Genomic DNA, 20,004 nt, shown 5'->3' with positions numbered 1-20,004 from the left:
GAAACCAGCGAATACGCTAGAGGCCTTCAAAACCATGCCCAACATTCCTGACTGTACCATATAAACATGTGGGGGCAGCCTGGAAAAACAAAACAACTCCCTACCCCCCAAAAATAGGTAAACCTATGATGATAACACTTCAACTGGCTTGAATATTAATTTGACACTTTTTCTGTTAGAAGTAATTTTTATGACTTAGCAAATGGAATGGAGAAGTAATAAATATGACTGGTATTTATTTTTCAGATATCCTTTTACATTAGATTTGACTAGTTACCTTTATACTTTTTGGAAAGCATATTATGCAACTACCGCAGTATTTTGCCTATTAATCAGGGAAGCTAAAAAAAATTTTATAAATGTTGAATCAATACCGTCACTGCAGTGAGGGAATTGAATTTCAAGCAATATACTCTTTTTATAGGGTGAGAAACTGAAGTATGGAGAAATTACAAGGTTTTCCCAAAGCCATACATTGAGTCATGGCAGGCATGGCAATCTACGATTCCATTTGCTTGATTGAACCTGCAACTTCATGAAACTGAAATTATCTATTTCCTGACTTGTGCCTTAGGAGTGTTTCCTTATTTACCTATTTGTTTATTTGCTAGACCATTCATTCACTCATTAATTTATACATTATAGAGGAGTCCATGTTTTTGCAAGATACAGTCTTGACATAGGGAGTGCGAATAATATTTGAATTTATGTATCTTAGATGTTTTCTTCAAAGAAACATTGTATTTTTTTCATGACCATGAAAGAGAAAATAAGGCATTAAACAATAAATTGGACCATCCAGGTGTGTGCCACAGAATTTCTATGAGAAGCACCCGAAGCTTCTTTAGGAACTAATATAGTTTGGGGCTTGAAGAAGGAGTAGGCTGTGAGGCCTAGTGAGGCCTGGAGTGCAGAATGATGGCCAGAAGAAACCACACTACCCTTCAAGAGTATGGAAAGGACCAGTGTCCACATCCCTACAATCTCTCACATTTAGTTTGATCAAGAGGGGGCAAATTATTCTGCTTCTCTGTCATTTTCTGGAGTTTCAAGTCTCACACTTTCAATTCTTATTTATTGTGATCTTTTCCTTAATAGTTTAACCAGTTTTTTTTCCCAAGCTTTCTTCACTCCCACTTTTTTCCCCCTAAGCTATAAGAGTCATATTTAAAGAAAGTAGTATTTTTCTGGGCCAGACCTCACTTCCCTTTGATTGAACAGCTGGTCCATAAGTAACTTCAAATGAGGAAAGTATCCAGTACCTTCCCCCAGCACCATATCCCTGTAAGAAAGGATCCAAATAATACACCATCTGCCCTCAACCTCTTCTACAGAATTTAGTGGACAATTTTTTTTTGGTTGGCTTGTTTATTTTCTTGTTCTTTGCTTGCGGCCCTGAGACTTAGTACTCAGACTTAGCTCCAGCCTTATGGCTCACTAGCTCTTTCCTTGGAAGAGTTCTTTCCCAGGAGGCTCCTCAGGCCTAAGAGCATTTGGAACCCTGGGAGCCTAACCCATAGATTTTACAAACAAGCTCAGGCACATCCAAGTCTTGGGCAAAGTAGACCTTCCAGTAGCTTAAACATTAGTTTTTTTTTTCCTTTAATTTTCCCAAAGAATAATTAGGTCTTCAACAAACCAGCAAACATGGGGATCCCTGGGTGGTTCAGCAGTTTAGCGCCTGCCTTCAGCCCAGGGTGTGATCCTGGAGTCCCCGGATCGAGTTCCACATTGGGCTCCTTACATGGAGCCTGCTTATGTCTCTGCTTTTCTCTCTGTGTGTCTCTCATAAATAAATAAAAAAAAAAAAACTTTAAAAAAAAAAAAAACCCAGAATCCTAAGGTAATTCGTTCTCACTGCTTTGAAAATTTATTGCCATTAATTTCCATTTCAGCTAATTGGATTTCCTTTTCATTTTTGTCTGGGTATAAATGTGATATTTGGTATACGTTAATGCTGATCTGTAATAATTTAATGTCAATTTATAATTGAGTGTTTTAAAAATAATGATGCGCTATGACCTGGTTCATATCTGTCTTCCATTTAATGCATTTCCTAGGCATTTACACATTTCCAGCAATTGTGGCTGAGTGCATTCTCCCATCATCCCTGTTGGGAAACAAGGAATTTATTTTGTTAAAGATGTGGTCTTACTTTTTTTTTTAATCTTTTTTTTTAAGATTTTATTTTATTTATTTATTCATCAGAGAGAGAGAGAAAGAGAGAGAGTGGGAAAGAGAGAGGCAGAGACACAGGCAGAGGGAGAAGCAGGCTCCATGCAGGGAGCCCGAGGTGGGACTCGATCCCAGGCCTCCAGGATCACGCCCTGGGCTGAAGGCAGTGCTAAACCACTGAGCTGTCCGGGCTGCCCAAAGATGTGGTCTTATTAACTAGGGGTATTTAACTTGAAGTAAAAAGATTTAGGGGTGACGTGAATGATAGTGCTCATTTAATATCTAACAGCCTGCCATATATATATATATATATTTTTTTTAATATTTTATTTATTCATGATAGAGAGAGAGAGAGGCAGAGACATAGGCAGAGGGAGAAGCAGGCTCCATTCAGGGAGCCTGACATGGGACTCGATCCTGGGACTCCAGGACCGTGCCCTGGGCCAAAGGCAGGCGCTAAACCGCTGAGCCACCCAGGGATCCCCCAGCCTGCCATATATATTAAAGCAGGATTCCGCTTATGCTTTGTGTCTCTGGTGGGTAGAATAGAGTGGAAATTCTGAAAGGTAGATTTAAAAACTAATATACAAGGAAAGATGGGAAGAAGGAAAGAGAGGGAGGTGGTTCTATTACTGGTACTAAGATGTTTCAAATATTCTATCTATAGACACTCATGATCAATTTGTAAATAAACCACACTTATTTTTGTATTCCTCATGACCCCAAGACCAAGAAATAAGACTATTTAGATTCCATTCATATCCTCTAAGTTTCTCTTGAAGTCAGAACATAGAGTAAGGAAGCACAATATGGAATTGAACAACACCAATTTTATTTGAGATATTGTTTTCTGAAATCTTCTATCTTTACTCTTTAAAATGTTCTTGGATTTTTAGAAGCTATAATGACAGTGTTTTGTTAATGTGATTCTACTTTGAATGCAGTTATGAAGCCAGTGGAATGCTTTTATCCTCTGATGCTAAAGGGGAATTTATTGAGAGGGAAGAAGGTATTCTAATTTTTGTGGATCCAGCCTCAATTAAAACTCTGTATAAAAAAATTTCAAGTGTCTGAAGTTTTAGGAAGGCAAGTGACATCATATATAATTAAATCCCTAACTAATATTCACTGTAGACACAATTCAAACAAGTAACTTGGCTCTGGATTAGTCAAATTTTTTGTAGTATTTTATATCTCTTTGTGTTTACTTCGTTATATATTGGGTTCTGCACCACCCCCAAAATAAAAAAAAAGATGACTCTCAGTTGTCACACCTTGATTCCTGAGAAATTGGTAATGTGGAAAACTTGAGAGAAAAATGAGTGTTTATGTTGTTATTGTTTGTTGCTATTAATTTCACTCAAGGGTCTGGATACTGAGTATTTTTGTTAATTTATTTACATCTTCTATTTTGCAGATTGTTTCTTTAGCTAAATCTCATTTGCTATGTAAGCCATTCATTTCTTTTTTAAGATTTCAGGGCATATACTAAGAAAACATTTTTTATAGCTTTTCCCCAAGTTTATGTATTTATTTTTTATAGTGTGATTCCTTCAACTTTCTTTCCTTTCCTTCTCTTTGTTTTAAGCATACTTATATTTTTCAGATTGTCCTATAATCTTAGATTTTGAATCCCAGTTTCCCTGTTGTTGCATCTGCTGTCTGTATTGTGTTTAGTGTCTTTATGTAGCTTATCATTTTTGATGAATTTGAGAATTTTGATGAATACTCTCAGAATCCTTTCTGTCCTATGGGATAATCTTGCATTTACATCCCCTGGCGTCTAGGGATTTTAAGCCTCTGGATCAGTCTTGATTTTAGTTTTTTGGTTTGAGGTTTCCATACCAGAAATGCAATAACAATTTAGAATTTGCATTTGAGCAAGACTGAGGGTTTGATTTATCTCAAGTAATTATTTTCTTTTACTCTCTTCCCAAAGGTTCCATCATAAGACAGGCTTCCTCACTGAGTCTGATGGTGAGCTGAGTTAGAAAACTTTCGATAAAAGAGACAGAATTCTCAGATTTTCTTTTTATACATTGCCACTTTTATTTCCTGCCCATCTCCATCTCCATCGATGAAGATAATGACAACAGAAACAACACACTAACAAAAATATCTTTTCCTCTCATCTTTTCCATATGATACATTTTTCAGGAACCATGGTGTGACACCAGCAAGTTATATTTGCCTTAGGAGTCATATTCACTTATTTCCTATGTCCTTTTGATTTGTCTTTAATGTTACCCTGCATATCCACCTTTTTTCTAGGTGCCTTTCAGCCATCACATTAGTTCAGATTTGCTTGATTTCTTATATAGATCACTGCAACGGCCTTCAAGTTGCTCTTTAAATTTGATGACTATTAATCTTGTTTTTCAAAAAATCCAAAGTAGATATGTTGTAATTTTATGACACATCCCATCCTGTGTTCACATTTTAGTGGTACCAAAATATAGTAATAATCAATATTTGTTCACTAATAATCTAGTTTCTCACTCCTGCTTTAATGAATTCAAACTTTTCTGAAAATATTTTCCCTTCTCTTTCACACACCCAACTATAATTCTCATACCAGCAGCGTCAATCTCTCAACACTAAAGAAACTAGTCACAACTTTGATGTTATGTAGAATGGCAAACTGAAAAGCAGTAAATGGCAATAATGTAGTTAAGATGTTCATTTTTATAAACTTATGTAAGTTCAGAGAATTGGTCAAGGACTGGTGACTTTTGACTACTATCTAAATATAGGTAGTTAATGCATCTTCTGGAGATCACTGATTAATATAAAATATTCTTAGTAGAGCAGAGTTAAAATCATTACATTTCCATAAGAAATTGTACTTACCGTACAGTAAAAATGTTAAAATGTTTTAATTCATTATATAGAAGGCAAAATAAAAAAGCAAATCTTTTTCTCACTCTGTCATGAGTAATCAAATGGCTTGTATTTTTGAAGTACTGATTTTTATTTAATTTCAACATAATATAATACAATACATAAAATAGGAAGAGAATAATATTTAGAGGCATTCATGACCTATTGTAAGGCCATACCATTATCCAGTGGCAAAACAAGGACTCAGTACAGACTGTTTTATTTAGAGATGTTTATTTGGAATCACTACATTTATATTCCCACTAAGAAAACTATCTTTTATACCTCTAGGATATCAAGAGTTGAATACCAAGTTTAGGAGCTATGTTTTAAAATTCTTTCAAAGTGTCAAATTTTCCTCAAGAGCAGCATAAAGTCATCAGATGTGTGTTAAGTAATACATAGGGTCAATATATTCTTCATCAGAAAAGTTTCCTAGGTATGGAAGAGAGGTTTATGGCTGAAAAAACAGACTATTTGAGCGAAAAGGCAAAAATACTTTTCCTGCCATGCTACAGGACAACCAGAGCTAGATGAACCATTACAGGGTACACACACACACACACACACACACACACAAAAAAAAAGCTCAGCAGAATAATTGTGAAGTTTGGTTGGGAGGAGCAGCAGAGGCAGCACCTAAGCCTGCAGAGTCTGCCCGAGTGTTTGTAGGGGTGACAAGTTGCTCAAGCTCAGAATTCTTTCAGTTGTATCTCTGGGACCATCCAGTTTTAACTGGGTCTGTGTTTCCTAGGATAACCAGCCAACCAGCAGCAATTAACAGCACAAACAACATAGAAATACTTGGCTGGCATTGTTTGTCGGAAGTCAAGTGATCATCATTTATAATTCCAGGAAGACTATTGCCAAAAAATGAACTTATCTCTAATGACCCAGGTGATGATCATGAAATTGAGCTGGTGAGAATTATAGCATGAGAAATCAACCCCATTATTATTAAACATTTTGTGTTAAATGTGACTATTTTGCAAGGTTCACACTCTACAAAACAGTTCAACATAGCTTGGCATCTAGTTTTTAGTTTGGTTTCATGGAAGGCAATTGAAGCTGCACAGAGTGCTCATTACTGTTCACCCAGATCTGTCTCTTGGACACCTTTGCTGTTTTCCTTTTGTGCAAGTAGGGACAGGGGTCACGTGCATAGTCAAAGAATGAGCATGTCCACCTCTGAACAGTTGGCCGTAGGATTAGAGCTGCGTGTTCTTTGTTCTGTTGGCTTTCCTCATGAGCCTGCTGCTTGAGCTGCCAGGACCGGCCAGGGCTTGTCTCAGCTTCACAGACACATCAGTGGCTTTGGAGGGCAGTGGAGGTACCTTGCTGTGCAGTATGTGAAAGCAGTGCCCTCTGGACAGTTGGCTCCAGCCATGATATCTGAATGATGTCAGGATATTGTAAGTTGTTAGACTTCCTGTACAATCGCAGTTTTATGTCAGGCAATATGCTTAATAAAGGAGGGAATTTAATTGAACACTGTGAGGATAGCTCATGAAATCCAAGGCAGAATTGAGTAGCCAAGCAGCAGGAAGGGCACAGAAACAGTTGAGACTTCAGGAGTAATAAGATCCAGGTCCTTCAGTTTTGCCAGGACTTTCTCACCATCCTCTCCTTTGCTGCTCTTTCTGGGTCACCTTCCTTCTGTTGCTCCCTCCCTAACAGACCAGGTTTTTCCACACATCTATAAAGAGTGCCCAAGTTTGTTTGGTTTTATAAGGATTTTATTTATTTATTTATTTATTTATTTATTTATTTATTTAGAGACGGCATGAGCAGGGGTGGGGGGAGAGAGAATCTTAAGCAGACCCCTCACTGAGCGTGGCGCCTGATGTCGGTATCCGTATCATGATCCCGAGATCATGACCTGAGCTGAAATCAAGAGTCAGATAGCAGACTGAGCCCCCCAGGTGCCCCAGGAGTTTTATATCCGAGTGATTTTGCCACTAAAGGAGGACCAGCCTGTTACTTTCCCAGGCTCACATCCTAAGCGATAGGAAGGAATTGTGATGCATCATTAGATACAAGTAATTTGGTGTAACTGGAAAGAACTGTGTGGTCTAAAGGGTCATGTACTGAATTCCAAATTTGGATCAGTCTAGTTGTAATATGGGCTCATGTGGGCAAACACAGTAGGTTTTTGGAAATGTATTTGCCCTTTGAAAATCTAAAAGTCAAGCCATAGATAAGCCATTCTGAATGACAGAATGTAATAGAAGGATACCCTCTCCTGGCCCAGGAAATTTTGTACATGCACATAGATTATTCAGTGCCCCCACCTAAGTTTAAAGGGGGCCTTGTCAATAGTTATGGGTATCTATCCATGCACCTTCCTCCACATCTCTGGATCTGCACTGGGTCTGGGACCCAGAGTTTGGGCAGCCATGTAAAATGCAGTCTCATATCTTTCCCTAAGGCATGTGGAACATGGGTAGGTGTTATACTCCTTTCCCCACTCCCTTCTTTGTGTGGCAGCAGAGCCTGTAGTGGGCATATACCGCCCCCCCATCCCCCCAGGAGACTCTGGGGCAGTCCCAGCCTTTGACTGTGAGCGCTGAGCTGTGTGCTGATTGTGTTGTAGTGCTAAGGATAAGGGAATGGCAAGTACAGTGGAACGGAGCCCAGGGAGAAGGAAGGTGAAGCTCTCCCACTGGGGATAGGCAGAAGGCCCTAGGGAGCAGAGACAGCTGACTAGGGGTTATCTTTCATGGGATTCTTCTAGATACAGCCACAACTTCAGGTAGGACCAACGAAAGAATGTCTGGTTTATCCTAAAGGGTAGGGTAAAGCTCTGACTTGTTTTAAGAAAATCCAATTATATCTCTACTGTAAAGCATCTCTCTAGTGGCACTGTGCAAAGTCAAGTCCAGGGAGCAACTCTGGAGAGAAGGTGCTGCTCAGGAGGCCGTGGCTCCCCTCTGGGCAAGGGCCATGGATGGCTTGTGTTGATGTCATGACAGTGAGGAGAGAAACACGGAGAGATTTGAGTGAACTCTGTGGGATACTGACAGCATTTTGTAACTTAGGGAATTGGACAGGGGTAGGCAAGGAGTCTGTGACAAAGCCCAGGTCTGGCTTTAATGGCTGGACGGAGGCTGTGCCATGTGTGCACATCATCCAGAGGTGTAGTATTCCCATGTGCGGCTGTGGTCCTTGTCCCGTGCCAGCCTTGGCACAGAGAGCTGCCCCCTTCACGTTCATGTTTACTCAGCCAGAGGAAAGCAGGCCTGGACAATCTAGTTTTCACTGAAGCTTTTGTTAGAAAGGCAAATCTTGAGGGTGGGGGCTGCATCACACACTCTACAAACCTCTCACGTCTCTCTCAACATCTTCTTTTTCCCTTTGCTGTCTCCACCACCTGGACCAGGCCTCAGTACCGTGTTCCATTTCTGAGGATTTTCCTATGACTTGAGAGATGAATCTCATTATATATTTAAACCAGAAGAATTGTTGGTTTTTTAAATTCTAATTGTCTAAGACAGAGACTTTTGTAGCTCACTTCTAGAGCAGGGTTGAAGAAAATGATATCATCCACTCTCTGTATACTGGGAACCTGACTGCAGGAGAAATAATCTAACATGAAATGGGTGGGGTTGCTATTATTCCTTTTTGAATTCACCTTTTCTGGGGGAATGGCCTTGAAATAAAGCTGGGAACCAGATTATTGCCTCATAAAACAGCAAGAGGTTATTGTTATTCCTTAATTTTATATCTTTATTATGAGGTAATACTTCTCTTACTTGATTTGAAGAGTGTTCTTGTCTTTTTTTCATATATTTGTGAAAATGAAATGTTAAGAGATCTAGCATAACAACCATTGCTAAATTATGATGTAAAATAATACTGTGTCTGCAATTAGGCTAGGTAGTTTTACTTGGTTCAATAATATAAAATCACTGGGCTCATAATATTTTAGTACCTTAGTGTGTTTGGCAAAAAAAGAAATTCATGTTACCGTAAAGAAGTTAAACTAAGTAGCAATCTCAATTTTAAGGAAACATAAAGCAAAGTATTATGTTGTAACATGGAACATTAATGCAAATAGCTCCCCAACTGGAACATTAAATAGATTCTCAATGGGCGGTTAACAGAAAAAGGCTGGTTTTTGCTTAATTCTCTTATGTTCCAACATCTTTTCTGAAGTCTTAATTTTTAATTTCATTTGAGTTATTACCAGTGTCCTGAGATGGTAGTCCTTCTAGAAAATGATTACTTCTTTCCTAATGATCCATATTCTTAATTTGTTAGCTATCCTTTATGAAAAGGATATGACATTTAAACCTTGATGACATCTTAAAAATCATTTTAGTGTGGTAACTATACATATGTTGTAGGTTTAATTGTATCCCCTAAATTCTAACCCCCTTACCTGTGAATGCGATCTTACATGGAAGTAGTGTCTTGGCAGAAGGAATTAAGTTAAGATGATGTTTTAACTGGATTAGGGTAGATCCTAATCCAATGGCTGGTTACTTATGGGAATAGGAAAATTTGGACACAGAGGCACATACACAGAAAGCGAAGTCAAGAGACGCATGGGAAGAATATTGTTGACCATAGAAGCAAAGATTGGAGTGATGCATCTACAAGCCAAGGGATGCCAATCTTGTCGGCAACACTAGAAACTAGGAAGAGACTAGGAATGATCTTTTTCTAGAATCTCCAGAAGGAGCATGGACCTGCTGGCACCCTAATCTAGGACTTCTTGCTGTCAGAACTATGAGAGAATGAATTTCTATTGGTCAGAGCCACCCAGATTGTGATACTTTTTAAGAATAGCAGCCTCAGGAATGCTTGGCCAGTCTGATAACCAGGTAGTGAGGAGAAAATGCCACTAAAAGAGATGACCTGCACAGTTCCAACTGGTAGGATGGAGGAAGAGCTGATGAGGTGGGCTGGTGTCAGCCTGAGCAAGGTCAGCATCAGCTGGACTAGTGGCCTGCACTTATCTGGAATGCGCCCACACCCAAGGTGAGCCCTGACCTCAGTGGTCTTGGTCTCCTTGAAGGGAGGGGGCAGTACGCAGGGCCAAGGATGGGGACGGAGGACTTTAATGATAGGAGGAGCAAGCAAGTGCCCAAGAAGAATCAGGATGAGGATGAAAGACCCAGATTAGATGTGGGGAGCCAGTCCTTAAGGAGCAGGGGAGAGTGGGAGATGAAAGACAGCAGAGACGTGAAGCAAGAGGCAGAGCCCTGTTTTCCAATTGCCATTTCTCACGCCCATCCCCAGTACAAAAATAGTGTTGGTAAGTCTTGAACTCCCTGCCTACTTAACTTCCTGAGTCGAAATGCATGCTGCCACACCTTTCACAGTGCTTTGTGTTTACCCTTCCTTATCATTTCATATATGCTGTAAAATTGTGCTGTTCTTTTGAGCGATGCTTTTCTGGTTTTGGAGTATACTTAATCAGTGTCATATGGAGACTGTCACATTACATATGTACAAGTTACATCACTGTTTTATGACTTTTAACTCTTAGGATTGAAAAAAAAAAACCTTTAATCTACATGTCTGGGTGTTCTGTCCATAAAACAATTTAAAATTATACTTCTAATTTCATTTGTGATTTAAAAAAAAAGATTTTATTCACTCATGATAGACACACAGAGAAAGGCAGAGACACACAGGCCCAGGGAGAAGCAGGCTCCCGTCTGAGCAGGGAGTCCAATGCGGGACTCGATCCCAAGACCCCGGGATCATGAACTGAGCCCAAGGCAGATGCTCAACCATTGAGTCACCTAGGTTACACCTCCTTTGTAATTTTTAAAATGTCTTTTATTCTAATAAGGGAATTAATAGGGTTGTTGTAGAAAATAATTGCAACACAGAAAAGAAAAGAAAGCCACATCTACCTGGCTTGTAGTACGGAATGTATATGAATGGATGTATGTAAAATGGAGCAAAAAATCATCATATGTTGAATTTCAATAAAATGGGGAAAATGTTTCTGCAGGACACTTACTAGAATACTTTCACTTAAATTATATCTTCAGAGAATTCTGATGTCACTAAAACATTACTTCAAGTGTGAGTTTAGTAGTTTATATCTAATTTATGCCCATGAGAAACACCTTTTTTTACATAAATCTTTTTTAACCTCATATTCTTTTTATTTTTAAAATTACCATTTAAAGGGCTACAACTGTATCATTGCTATTTTAAATTGCACTTTATTTATTAATGAGTTTGAAAATTGTTTTGTGGTGGTAGACCATTTTTCTGTAGAGGTGTGTGTGCATTTCTGTTTACATTGTAAGAAGGAGCATTAGCCTCTTTTGTTTGATATTTGTACAGATATTTCTCTTTGTATTTTCATGTATCTTTTAATTTTTATTATTTTTTGATGTTTTGTGAGGCGATTCAAGAGGTTGTTTGGCTCTTTTGTTTTATATTCCATTATTTGTTATGAAATCCTTTTCCATTTAGGAATTAAAAGAAATTATGCCTATTTTTCTAGAGTTTTTTTACACTTCAGTTTGCCTGGAGATTTTTAAATATATGGTATGCAGTAAAGATGAACTTGTTTTAAATAATTAACTGATTGTCTCACTATGGTTTATTAATGAATTGTCCTTCCCATATATGTTTCTTTATTGTAGTAATGTTATTTTTGTTTCCTATTTAAAGTTGAGCATGAATTTTATGAAACTGAATAATAATCATCTGATAATTCGGACAAAATTTCCTTTATAGCAAGCTATAAGATACACACTGTATTTTCTCAATTCACATGCTTTAGAAAGTGAACAATTAATGCGAACTCTTAATTTTTAATCTGCCAGTTGCTTAATGGCAGATCTCTTTCAGCAAAATAGTGTATATTAAGTGTTTATTGCAGACTGTGTCTCCAAAATTGTCCTCAGATGTTATTGTTTATTTGTAGTATTCCTTAGTAGCTGTTCATGAATTCCAATTTTACTGTGATTTTCAAGATCATTAGGTCTATAAGATATGGAGATAACATTAATGAGTTTTGTTCTTTGAAAGTAATCGATTACCCACTATTACATAAATCATAATATGCTTTGGTAATTTGAAAATAAATAAAGATAAATTTTTCAGTTTTCTTCTTTGTTTCCCTCTTTTTGTTTTAGATAGTCCACTTTTAATTGAAAGAAGCTGCTTCTACCTGGGGGTGGCAGGAGAAGTGAGATAACCACATGGAAGACTCCCAGGACTTAAATGAGCAATCAGTAAGTCTTAATATGGTCTCAAGTTTGTTGACAAAAGTTGTGGCAAAACTACTCAAAATCATACTAAAAGAAATATATTGTAAAAATCAAGAGCTTTGTTAAAAAATATATAGAATACATATAAATATATATATTCTGTATCATATTATTAATATTGTATTCTATATTATATTATTATATATATTCTATGTTACATTATTCTACATTTTTTTTAAATTTTTTTTATTATTATTTATTTATGATAGTCACAGAGAGAGAGAGAGGCAGAGACACAGGCAGAGGTAGAAGCAGGCTCCATGCACCGGGAGCTCGACGTGGGATTCGATCCTGGGTCTCCAGGATCGCGCCCTGGGCCAAAGGCAGGCGCCAAACCGCTGCGCCACCCAGGGATCCCACATTATTCTACATTATATATAGAATATATGTGTATATTTTCTATATAAAATGGCCTTGAAATCCCTTCCAAGGCCATAAAACAGACCTTTGGAAATGTATCTGGTTCCTGTTTAATGATGTCACATTTTGAGGACTCCCTTGATCATCTGCTTATAAAGCCAGTGATAGAAAGACTAAGGCATTTAAATCATGCTAATAAGTGTTTTCGATGATCTATACAGTTTTGCACACCTCCTTTATTTGGTTTTATTCCAAAAGTGCTTTCTTTGATAGCGTATATGTTGTTGACTGTCAGAAGCATAACAGGAGAAGGTGTATTACCAGCATGCCTATTGCTCATTTCAAGGATGGCAGCCATAGTCCTCATGTGCCCTCATGGGCTTCCTTATTTTGCTAGTTCTTTGTAGAGTAAAGAACACACAAGATTGGTGGCAGCCACTCTAAGATTCTGATTTTTCAAAGGGAAAGCGTTTATATGGCTTTTGCTCCTAACTCATTTAGTAGTGTCTCCATGGAATGAATTCTTTAATGTGTGGAACTGAAGTCAGCAGGAGGTCTTTCCTCACACTCCCACACTACTGCCAACTGTGGCCCAAGCTCCTCTGGGATCCCACAGACAACTAGTGGATACCACGAGTAAGGAGAGGAGACATGGGAGTCTACCAAGTGTATGCTATGCAGATTGATGCTATTCTTTAGTAGCTTCGATGACCATGACTTGATCTTAGAGTCTACTGTTTCTATTAAGTAACAGAAGACAAGATATTTGTGTATAATAATGTGGTTCCAGAAAATACTTCTATGATGAACTTAGTTTTGAGATACAGAGGAATATATATGCTCTGGTGTATATATGCCATTTCAAGTTAATTTTTTTAAAAGATTTTTAAATTTATTCATGAGAGATACAAGAGAGAGGCAGAGACACAGGTAGAGGGAGAATCGGGCTCCCTGCGGGGAGCCCGATGTGGGACTCGATCCTGGGACCCTGAGATCATGCCTGAGCCAAGGCAGACGCTCAACCACTGAGCCACCCAGGTGTCCCAAGTTAATTTATTTTTTAAAATATTTCATTAAAAAGACAATAACCAAGTCATTAATTTACAAACAGACAACAACCATTGTCTAATTTCATTGTATATTATCTTAAATAAAGTAAAATTATTTAATTTTACATGGCAACCTTATAGAAAAATGTAACACAAAATATAAAACCATAAAAGTACTAAAAAAAAAAAAACTATCAAATGGTAGAGATGTTCTTCTTCAAAAGTTGCCTGACTAGACAAAGAGCTGTTAGGAGGCAGGGGCTTCAAAGTAGTTATATTTTAACATGCTGGTTATCATGGTGTGGACGCTAACGTAATGGATGATAGCATGATGATGTCACCCTGCCATTGCATGTTTATGGATCTTGGTGGCCTCAGAGGTCCGTCAGTGAGACCTTTTACACATCTGAGTGATTAGTGTCATTTAGTGGTGCTGCCTCATGAAAGGGCTGCTGTTGATCTATACTTTGTTCTAACACACTGAGGCACTGGACATTTCTTAGTGGTTGGGGTGTGCGTGTACGTGTGTGTGTGTGTGTGTGTGTGTGTGTGTGTGTGGTTGGCCAACTGTCCCTGTTATCCAGAGACTCTGGGGTTGCCTGGGACATGGAACTTTCAGAGCTAACGCAAGTGCAGTCCCTGCAGACTGGCATGGTTGATCTAGTTGTGTGCGCATCCTCAAGAATGAATACTTGTTTTCAGTGTAGTGGAGGTTAAAGAGAATATGTTTTTATGTTTAACATTAGAGTGAGGTTATTACACAGGATGCTTCATATGACCTTTTACAAAGTGAAATCCAGTATTTTTAAATCCTACATAGTTTCCTCCAGTGTTATTTTAGAGTTATGGCACTCAGCATTTAAATTTTCTTTTTTAAGTTCCTGGTGTTGGTAATGTGCAGCCAGGTTTGGAAACTAGAAATGTAGTGTGACCTTCTAGCTTCTCAGCTCAAACTCAGCTACCAAATTTGTAGTGAGAACGGGGGAGATTTTGAGAAAAGGAAAGAATGCTCTCTGCTCCCCCGCTCTCACCACCCTGTCCCCCACTCCCCGCTTCACATTGAACTCTCCACCTGAGGGTTATCATCTCAGAGTCAAACTACAAGCTCCTGATCTGTGGAATGGTTTGATAGGCCATCAAAGAGCATTTACTTCTGGTTAAAACACAGGAAGCTTGTAGTTTGTGTCAAGTGTTAATGACTTGGGGCTTTGATATTACAAACATTGTAAAGCCTTTCTCCTTTAGCGTCCTTAGACTCAGAGCATATAGGCCAATCTGTGCATCTTGTACATAGACAGAGGGACCCTGGGGATTGTTAATGGCTTGCCCATGATGCCATGGCTAGTAAACGGCAGAGTTGGGACTTCACACAGATCTTCTGACTCCAAGTCCAAAGCTCGTTCCAGAACACCAATATGCCTTATGGCTTTGGGGTTTTCGTATTTTGACGTTAATCGCTATAGAAATGTCAAAAAAATTTGAATCAACCCCTTTACATTGAAATGATTTCTATTTGAGTGACATCCTGAAATGACATTAAATATTACAGAATATGTTTCAAATATTTTGAAAAATGATAGTTAGCCTTTATTAAGATATAGAAAACATAGAGTAGAATTAAAAAAGTTCATAATAAGATGAAAGAGAATTTGCTCATATCATAGAAGACTTCTTTCTCTAGGCATAGACATAACAGTGGTTGCCAGTTACTGCACATAGAGACTGAATCTAGCATTTTCCATATTCTTTCTCCAATCCTTATTGTCTTGTGATGTAATTGTTATAGTCACCATTTTACAGATAAGGAAACTATGGCTTGGAGAATATCAAGGTCACACAGCTGTTATGTAGCAGAGATTAGAACTGAACCCTCTTTTATCTGGTCCTAAAACCTGTAATGGATTTTGCATGATACAGCATAGTATAGTGGGTAAGGACTTGAGGTGAAATCAGAAATCCCTGATACTTAAATACTTTGTAACCATTAGGAAGGTACTCAAACTCTTCAAGTATAATAAAAATAAGTTATATGAAAGTTATATGAAAGGCTTAGCAATAGAAACTTGGTAAATGTTAGCGGTTGTTACAATTATCTGACATACTCAAATGGTCTTTAAAGAGTATGCATTCATTCTGGCATATCAAATTACCTTCTGGCAGACAGCCCTGCCTGGAGGTACGTAGGTTTACAATCTCAGCATATGAAAACTGAACTCACAAGCTCTCCTCTCTCAATTTTTCTTCCTTTCTCTTTTACTCCAGTACTTCTCATCTCTGAGGATGCATCCTCAACTATAGAGTAGATTAAGTCAGAATGCAGAGATTTGCCCTTCTTTCCCTCATCCCCATTTCAAACTCCTGTCTATTCTTAATTTTTAATAGCTCTCAAAGCTGTTCTTTCTGCTCCAGCTCTTATTTTGGATCTCTGTTTTATCTCTTGACTGTCTTTTTCCGCTTTAAGTTTGCTTCTAGAGTGGTCTTTCTGAAATACATAGCTGATCATGTTGCTGCTCTACTTACTATCCTTCCCAGGCCCTGCCTTACCCTCAAGAGAAAGTCCCAAGTGTGCAGTAAAGCACACAGACTCAGTTGCGTACCTGTATCTCTCCAGTATTATTTCTGGCTTCTTTTGGTTCTTGGAATCTTGCAGGTTCTCTGTGCCTATGGCCTCTTCCCAGAAGGGCCTCTCTTCCACCCAGGTAGTTTGTAAATCTGAAAGATTCAGGATGGGTTTCACTCCTTCCGACATTGCCCCTGTCCTCCTCAGGCTGCTAGCCACACTGGGTCAGGGGCCTCTCCAATGTGCTGCCCATGGCATTTACCTCTATCCCAGGACTTAGCCCACAGAACTGAAATCTTATCTGTTTATTTACCTCTCTACTGGATAATAAACTATTTAAGAGTAATAGTGAGTCTTGTTCATCTTGTATCCTTACTTCTTAGCACAATTCTTGCTGACACTTAATGAATATTTTCTTCAAAAGCTTTTATATGTTGTTACATACTAAGGTATGTTATTGAATAGCCTGATGAATTTTAAAAAGCCAAAATGTTATTCTCATAATGGATTACTGACTCATGAATTCATGTTTCACTTACATTTAAAAAAATTGCACATAACATATGATACTCATTTAATAGCATTTAATCAAAACAGAGTTGGCTCTTAAATAATTTTTTTGCATTTTATCTGGATCTTATTTTGCAGTCTGGCTTAAAGCATCTAGGGAATTTTAAGAGGTCAGCAATTAGAGTAAGGTTTAGTTTTCATATCTGTCTGAAATTCCATATTAGAACTTCCTAATTATTTAGAAGTAATTTTACACCAATTATAGCTTACAGTCTTTAAGTAAGTGTTGTTAATAGAAATAAATATGAATCTAGGTGATACACAGCGGTATCTGTATTAATAAACCGTGATACTGGGAAATATGTTCTCTGTATTCAAATAAAGGCTGAGCAATATTTATTGTTTTTATAGCTTCTATACTATGCTTACGTATTGAGATATTTTGAAGTCCTGTTTTGATGGTAAATATTCACAGATTTTTTTTCTCATCTGATTCATTCATATCAAAGTGAGAAGGACTATTTCCTAAATTTATTGTCAAAGTATAAGTTTGGAAAAAAACTATTGCTTGTGAATTTTAAGTACAGTATGTTATGGAGGAAAACATTAGTGGCTGCTAAATACAGTGAGGGAGAAAGAAGTAGTTTTTTTACTGTAGGATAGCATTTCCTAATATTAGACATTAAGGGCCTGAATATTCCTACATATGTCAACATTGTTACACTTAACTTGAATCACTAAACTCCTATTATTGATAACATATTTCACATACATTGGATCCCTATTATATAGATGTCACAGCAGTATTTTTAGAAGTTCATATATATTTGTAGATACTAATAATATTTATTTATTTTTGCATCAGACCTGCTAACTTAATAATAAAAATTAAAATTCTAGAGTTGGGCAGCCCCGGTGGCTCAGTGGTTTAGCACCGCCTTCAGCCCAGGGCCTGAGCCTGGAGACCCAGAATCAAGTCCCACGTCGGGCTCCCTGCATGGAGCCTGCTTCTGTCTCTGCCTGTATCTCTGCCTCTCTCTCAATCTCTGTCTCTCATGAATAAATAAATAAAATCTTAAAAAAAATAAAATAAATTCTAGAGTTAATTTAATGAATTAATCTTTTCTCAGTTTTATCTCCCTTAGAATATTAAATGACTTTAGATTATTTCTCAGCTCTCTGTTTTCAGAGATTCTGTGGGTCATTTTTGATAATAGCCACTAGCCCATCTTTAAAACCTGTGCTGTTTTCAAGTCTTTTGGACAGTTTCTAACTGTTGTATGGAATTGAGTATATTAGTCAAATTATCCTTTAGACAGAGAGCTTCAGAATCACCAATTTCTGTCAATGTTTCAACAGCTTGCTATAAAATAATTATTTTGATTACTTTCAGCCTAAATCAGTTTTTCAATTTTGATAATGTGGCATTGTCAAAATCCTGGAATCCCTTCATTTTATTGCTTTTTTCTTAGATACTCAAAATCAATTTGAGCAGCATGCATGCAATGTATCTTATTCTGATCTAACCAAAATCAGATTATTTTTGAGGCTACAAATCCATTAGGAAGAACTTGGCCTTTAAACTGGTTAAGAGAATCATGCTCAAAGCATGTATTTTTTTTACCATCCAACTGGAAAGTGTATTTCAGAGTTCAATGGAATTTTGCTTAAAGCTAAACAACTTTCAAAACTGTTGTAACTCCCAGTTGCCAATTATATCTTTACTTTGCAATTATATAATACAGTACCTAAATAATAGATAAATTTAATTTTTAATTTTTTATTGGTTACTAAGGCTTACTCATTTATTTTGCACATTTTCTAACTCTGAATTTCTAAATTTTTGCATGAGTTGATAAGGATTCATAAGAAGATCCCATGAATTATCTTCTATAACCTTCTAAAATTATAATTTAATTTTATTAAAACCTTTCCACAAATTTTAGAATACACTTATATACAGAGAGAGAGAGAGCGCTGCATATTGTGCAGAATATGGAGTGTGATTACATGCTGTTGGCCATGATCTAGAGAGTAAATTTTAGGCTTTTCTTCTGTCACATGTGATCAGTTGGTAGCAGTTGCCCCTATTAGGAAGGAACCTAAAGCTATACCTCTTGACTCAATGGGAGGGAAACATTATCAACATAGTGCAATCTGCCATGGACTTGGTAAAGAGGAGGAGTGGCACAGAGCCTCACAACCTGCCAGTCCTGGGCTGGATAGTTATCAGCAGCTTTGAGCACTTGGTTTGGATGTATAGATGCAAGTAAGAGCTATATCTTTAGATAGCAAAGGTTCTAATCTGAATTTACAACTTACATATAGTATTCAGTTGCTTATAATTCCATCTTAACAATTACAATGAAAATAACTGTTTATGATATAAATGTAACCTATTTCTTTCATGTTTTAATGATTCTGAGAAATGGGAAAATTAATGCAATATAACTTTTGCTGTAAGGTATACAGCAAGTAGAAAATGTTGGCTGATGAAAAGAGCTTGCATTCATTGACAGTACTTTATGTGACTCATCTCATTAGACTGCCCCACATGGCAGGCTCTGTCATAAACACCTAGTCTAAAGAAGAGGACACTGAAACTGAACTTGAAGATCTTATTCAGGGTTGTGACAGCTAGAATGCTGTGCTGATGGAATGAGAGCTTACATAGAGCCTTCTTCCAGAATGCATGCTGGTAAACATATTATCTTACCTACTTTGATCAACTTAAATGGTTTTCAAACCCTTCAATACATTTGATGTCTTAAAATATGGCTTAAAACTCAACTTGATCTTAGCTCATTCAAAGAAAGAGCAAATGTTTTAAATACCCTGGGTCTTAGTGAGAAATAGAAGTTATTCTATGATGATTACATATCCACTGTACAATCTTCTTACTAAATATTTTATTTTTAAAATTTTATTTATTTATTCATGAGAGAGAGAGAGAGAGAGGCAGAGACATAGGCAGAGGGAGAAGCAGGCTCCATGTAGGGAGCCCGATGTGGGACTTGATCCTGGGACTCCAGGATCATGCCCTGGGCCAAAGGCAGGTGCTGAATTGCTGAGCCACCCAGGTGTCTCTCATTACTAAATATTTTAAAGACAGTCATAAGATAGCAGAATATATGAAAATTAAATGACATTTCAAATTCAACTAAAGAAATATTTAAAGATTCCTTGCTCTCTCTCAAGCACTTTGATAAATGAAAGATTAAAAGAT

The 20,004-nt window shown here is 37.5% G+C and overlaps 1 protein-coding gene across 17 annotated transcripts in view; it reads left to right on the top strand.

The window, feature by feature from the left end:
* The window catches only part of EYA4 (EYA transcriptional coactivator and phosphatase 4), a 304,029-nt gene that overhangs the window by 51,347 nt on the left and 232,678 nt on the right, over positions 1–20,004 (top strand). For all 17 annotated transcript variants that reach the window (XM_072720654.1, XM_072720644.1, XM_072720626.1 and 14 more), the window contains one exon: positions 12,165–12,263. In XM_072720654.1, coding sequence (XP_072576755.1) covers positions 12,231–12,263 — 33 coding nt within the window. In that variant the 5' untranslated portion in view covers positions 12,165–12,230. Of the gene's footprint in view, positions 1–12,164; positions 12,264–20,004 lie in introns of those variants that run through there.

Source organism: Vulpes vulpes, chromosome 1, assembly GCF_048418805.1.
Source record: "Vulpes vulpes isolate BD-2025 chromosome 1, VulVul3, whole genome shotgun sequence".
Lineage (NCBI taxonomy): Eukaryota > Metazoa > Chordata > Mammalia > Carnivora > Canidae > Vulpes > Vulpes vulpes.
The sequence above is the reverse complement of the archived record's forward strand: the minus strand, read 5'-3'. Positions and strand labels throughout refer to the sequence as shown.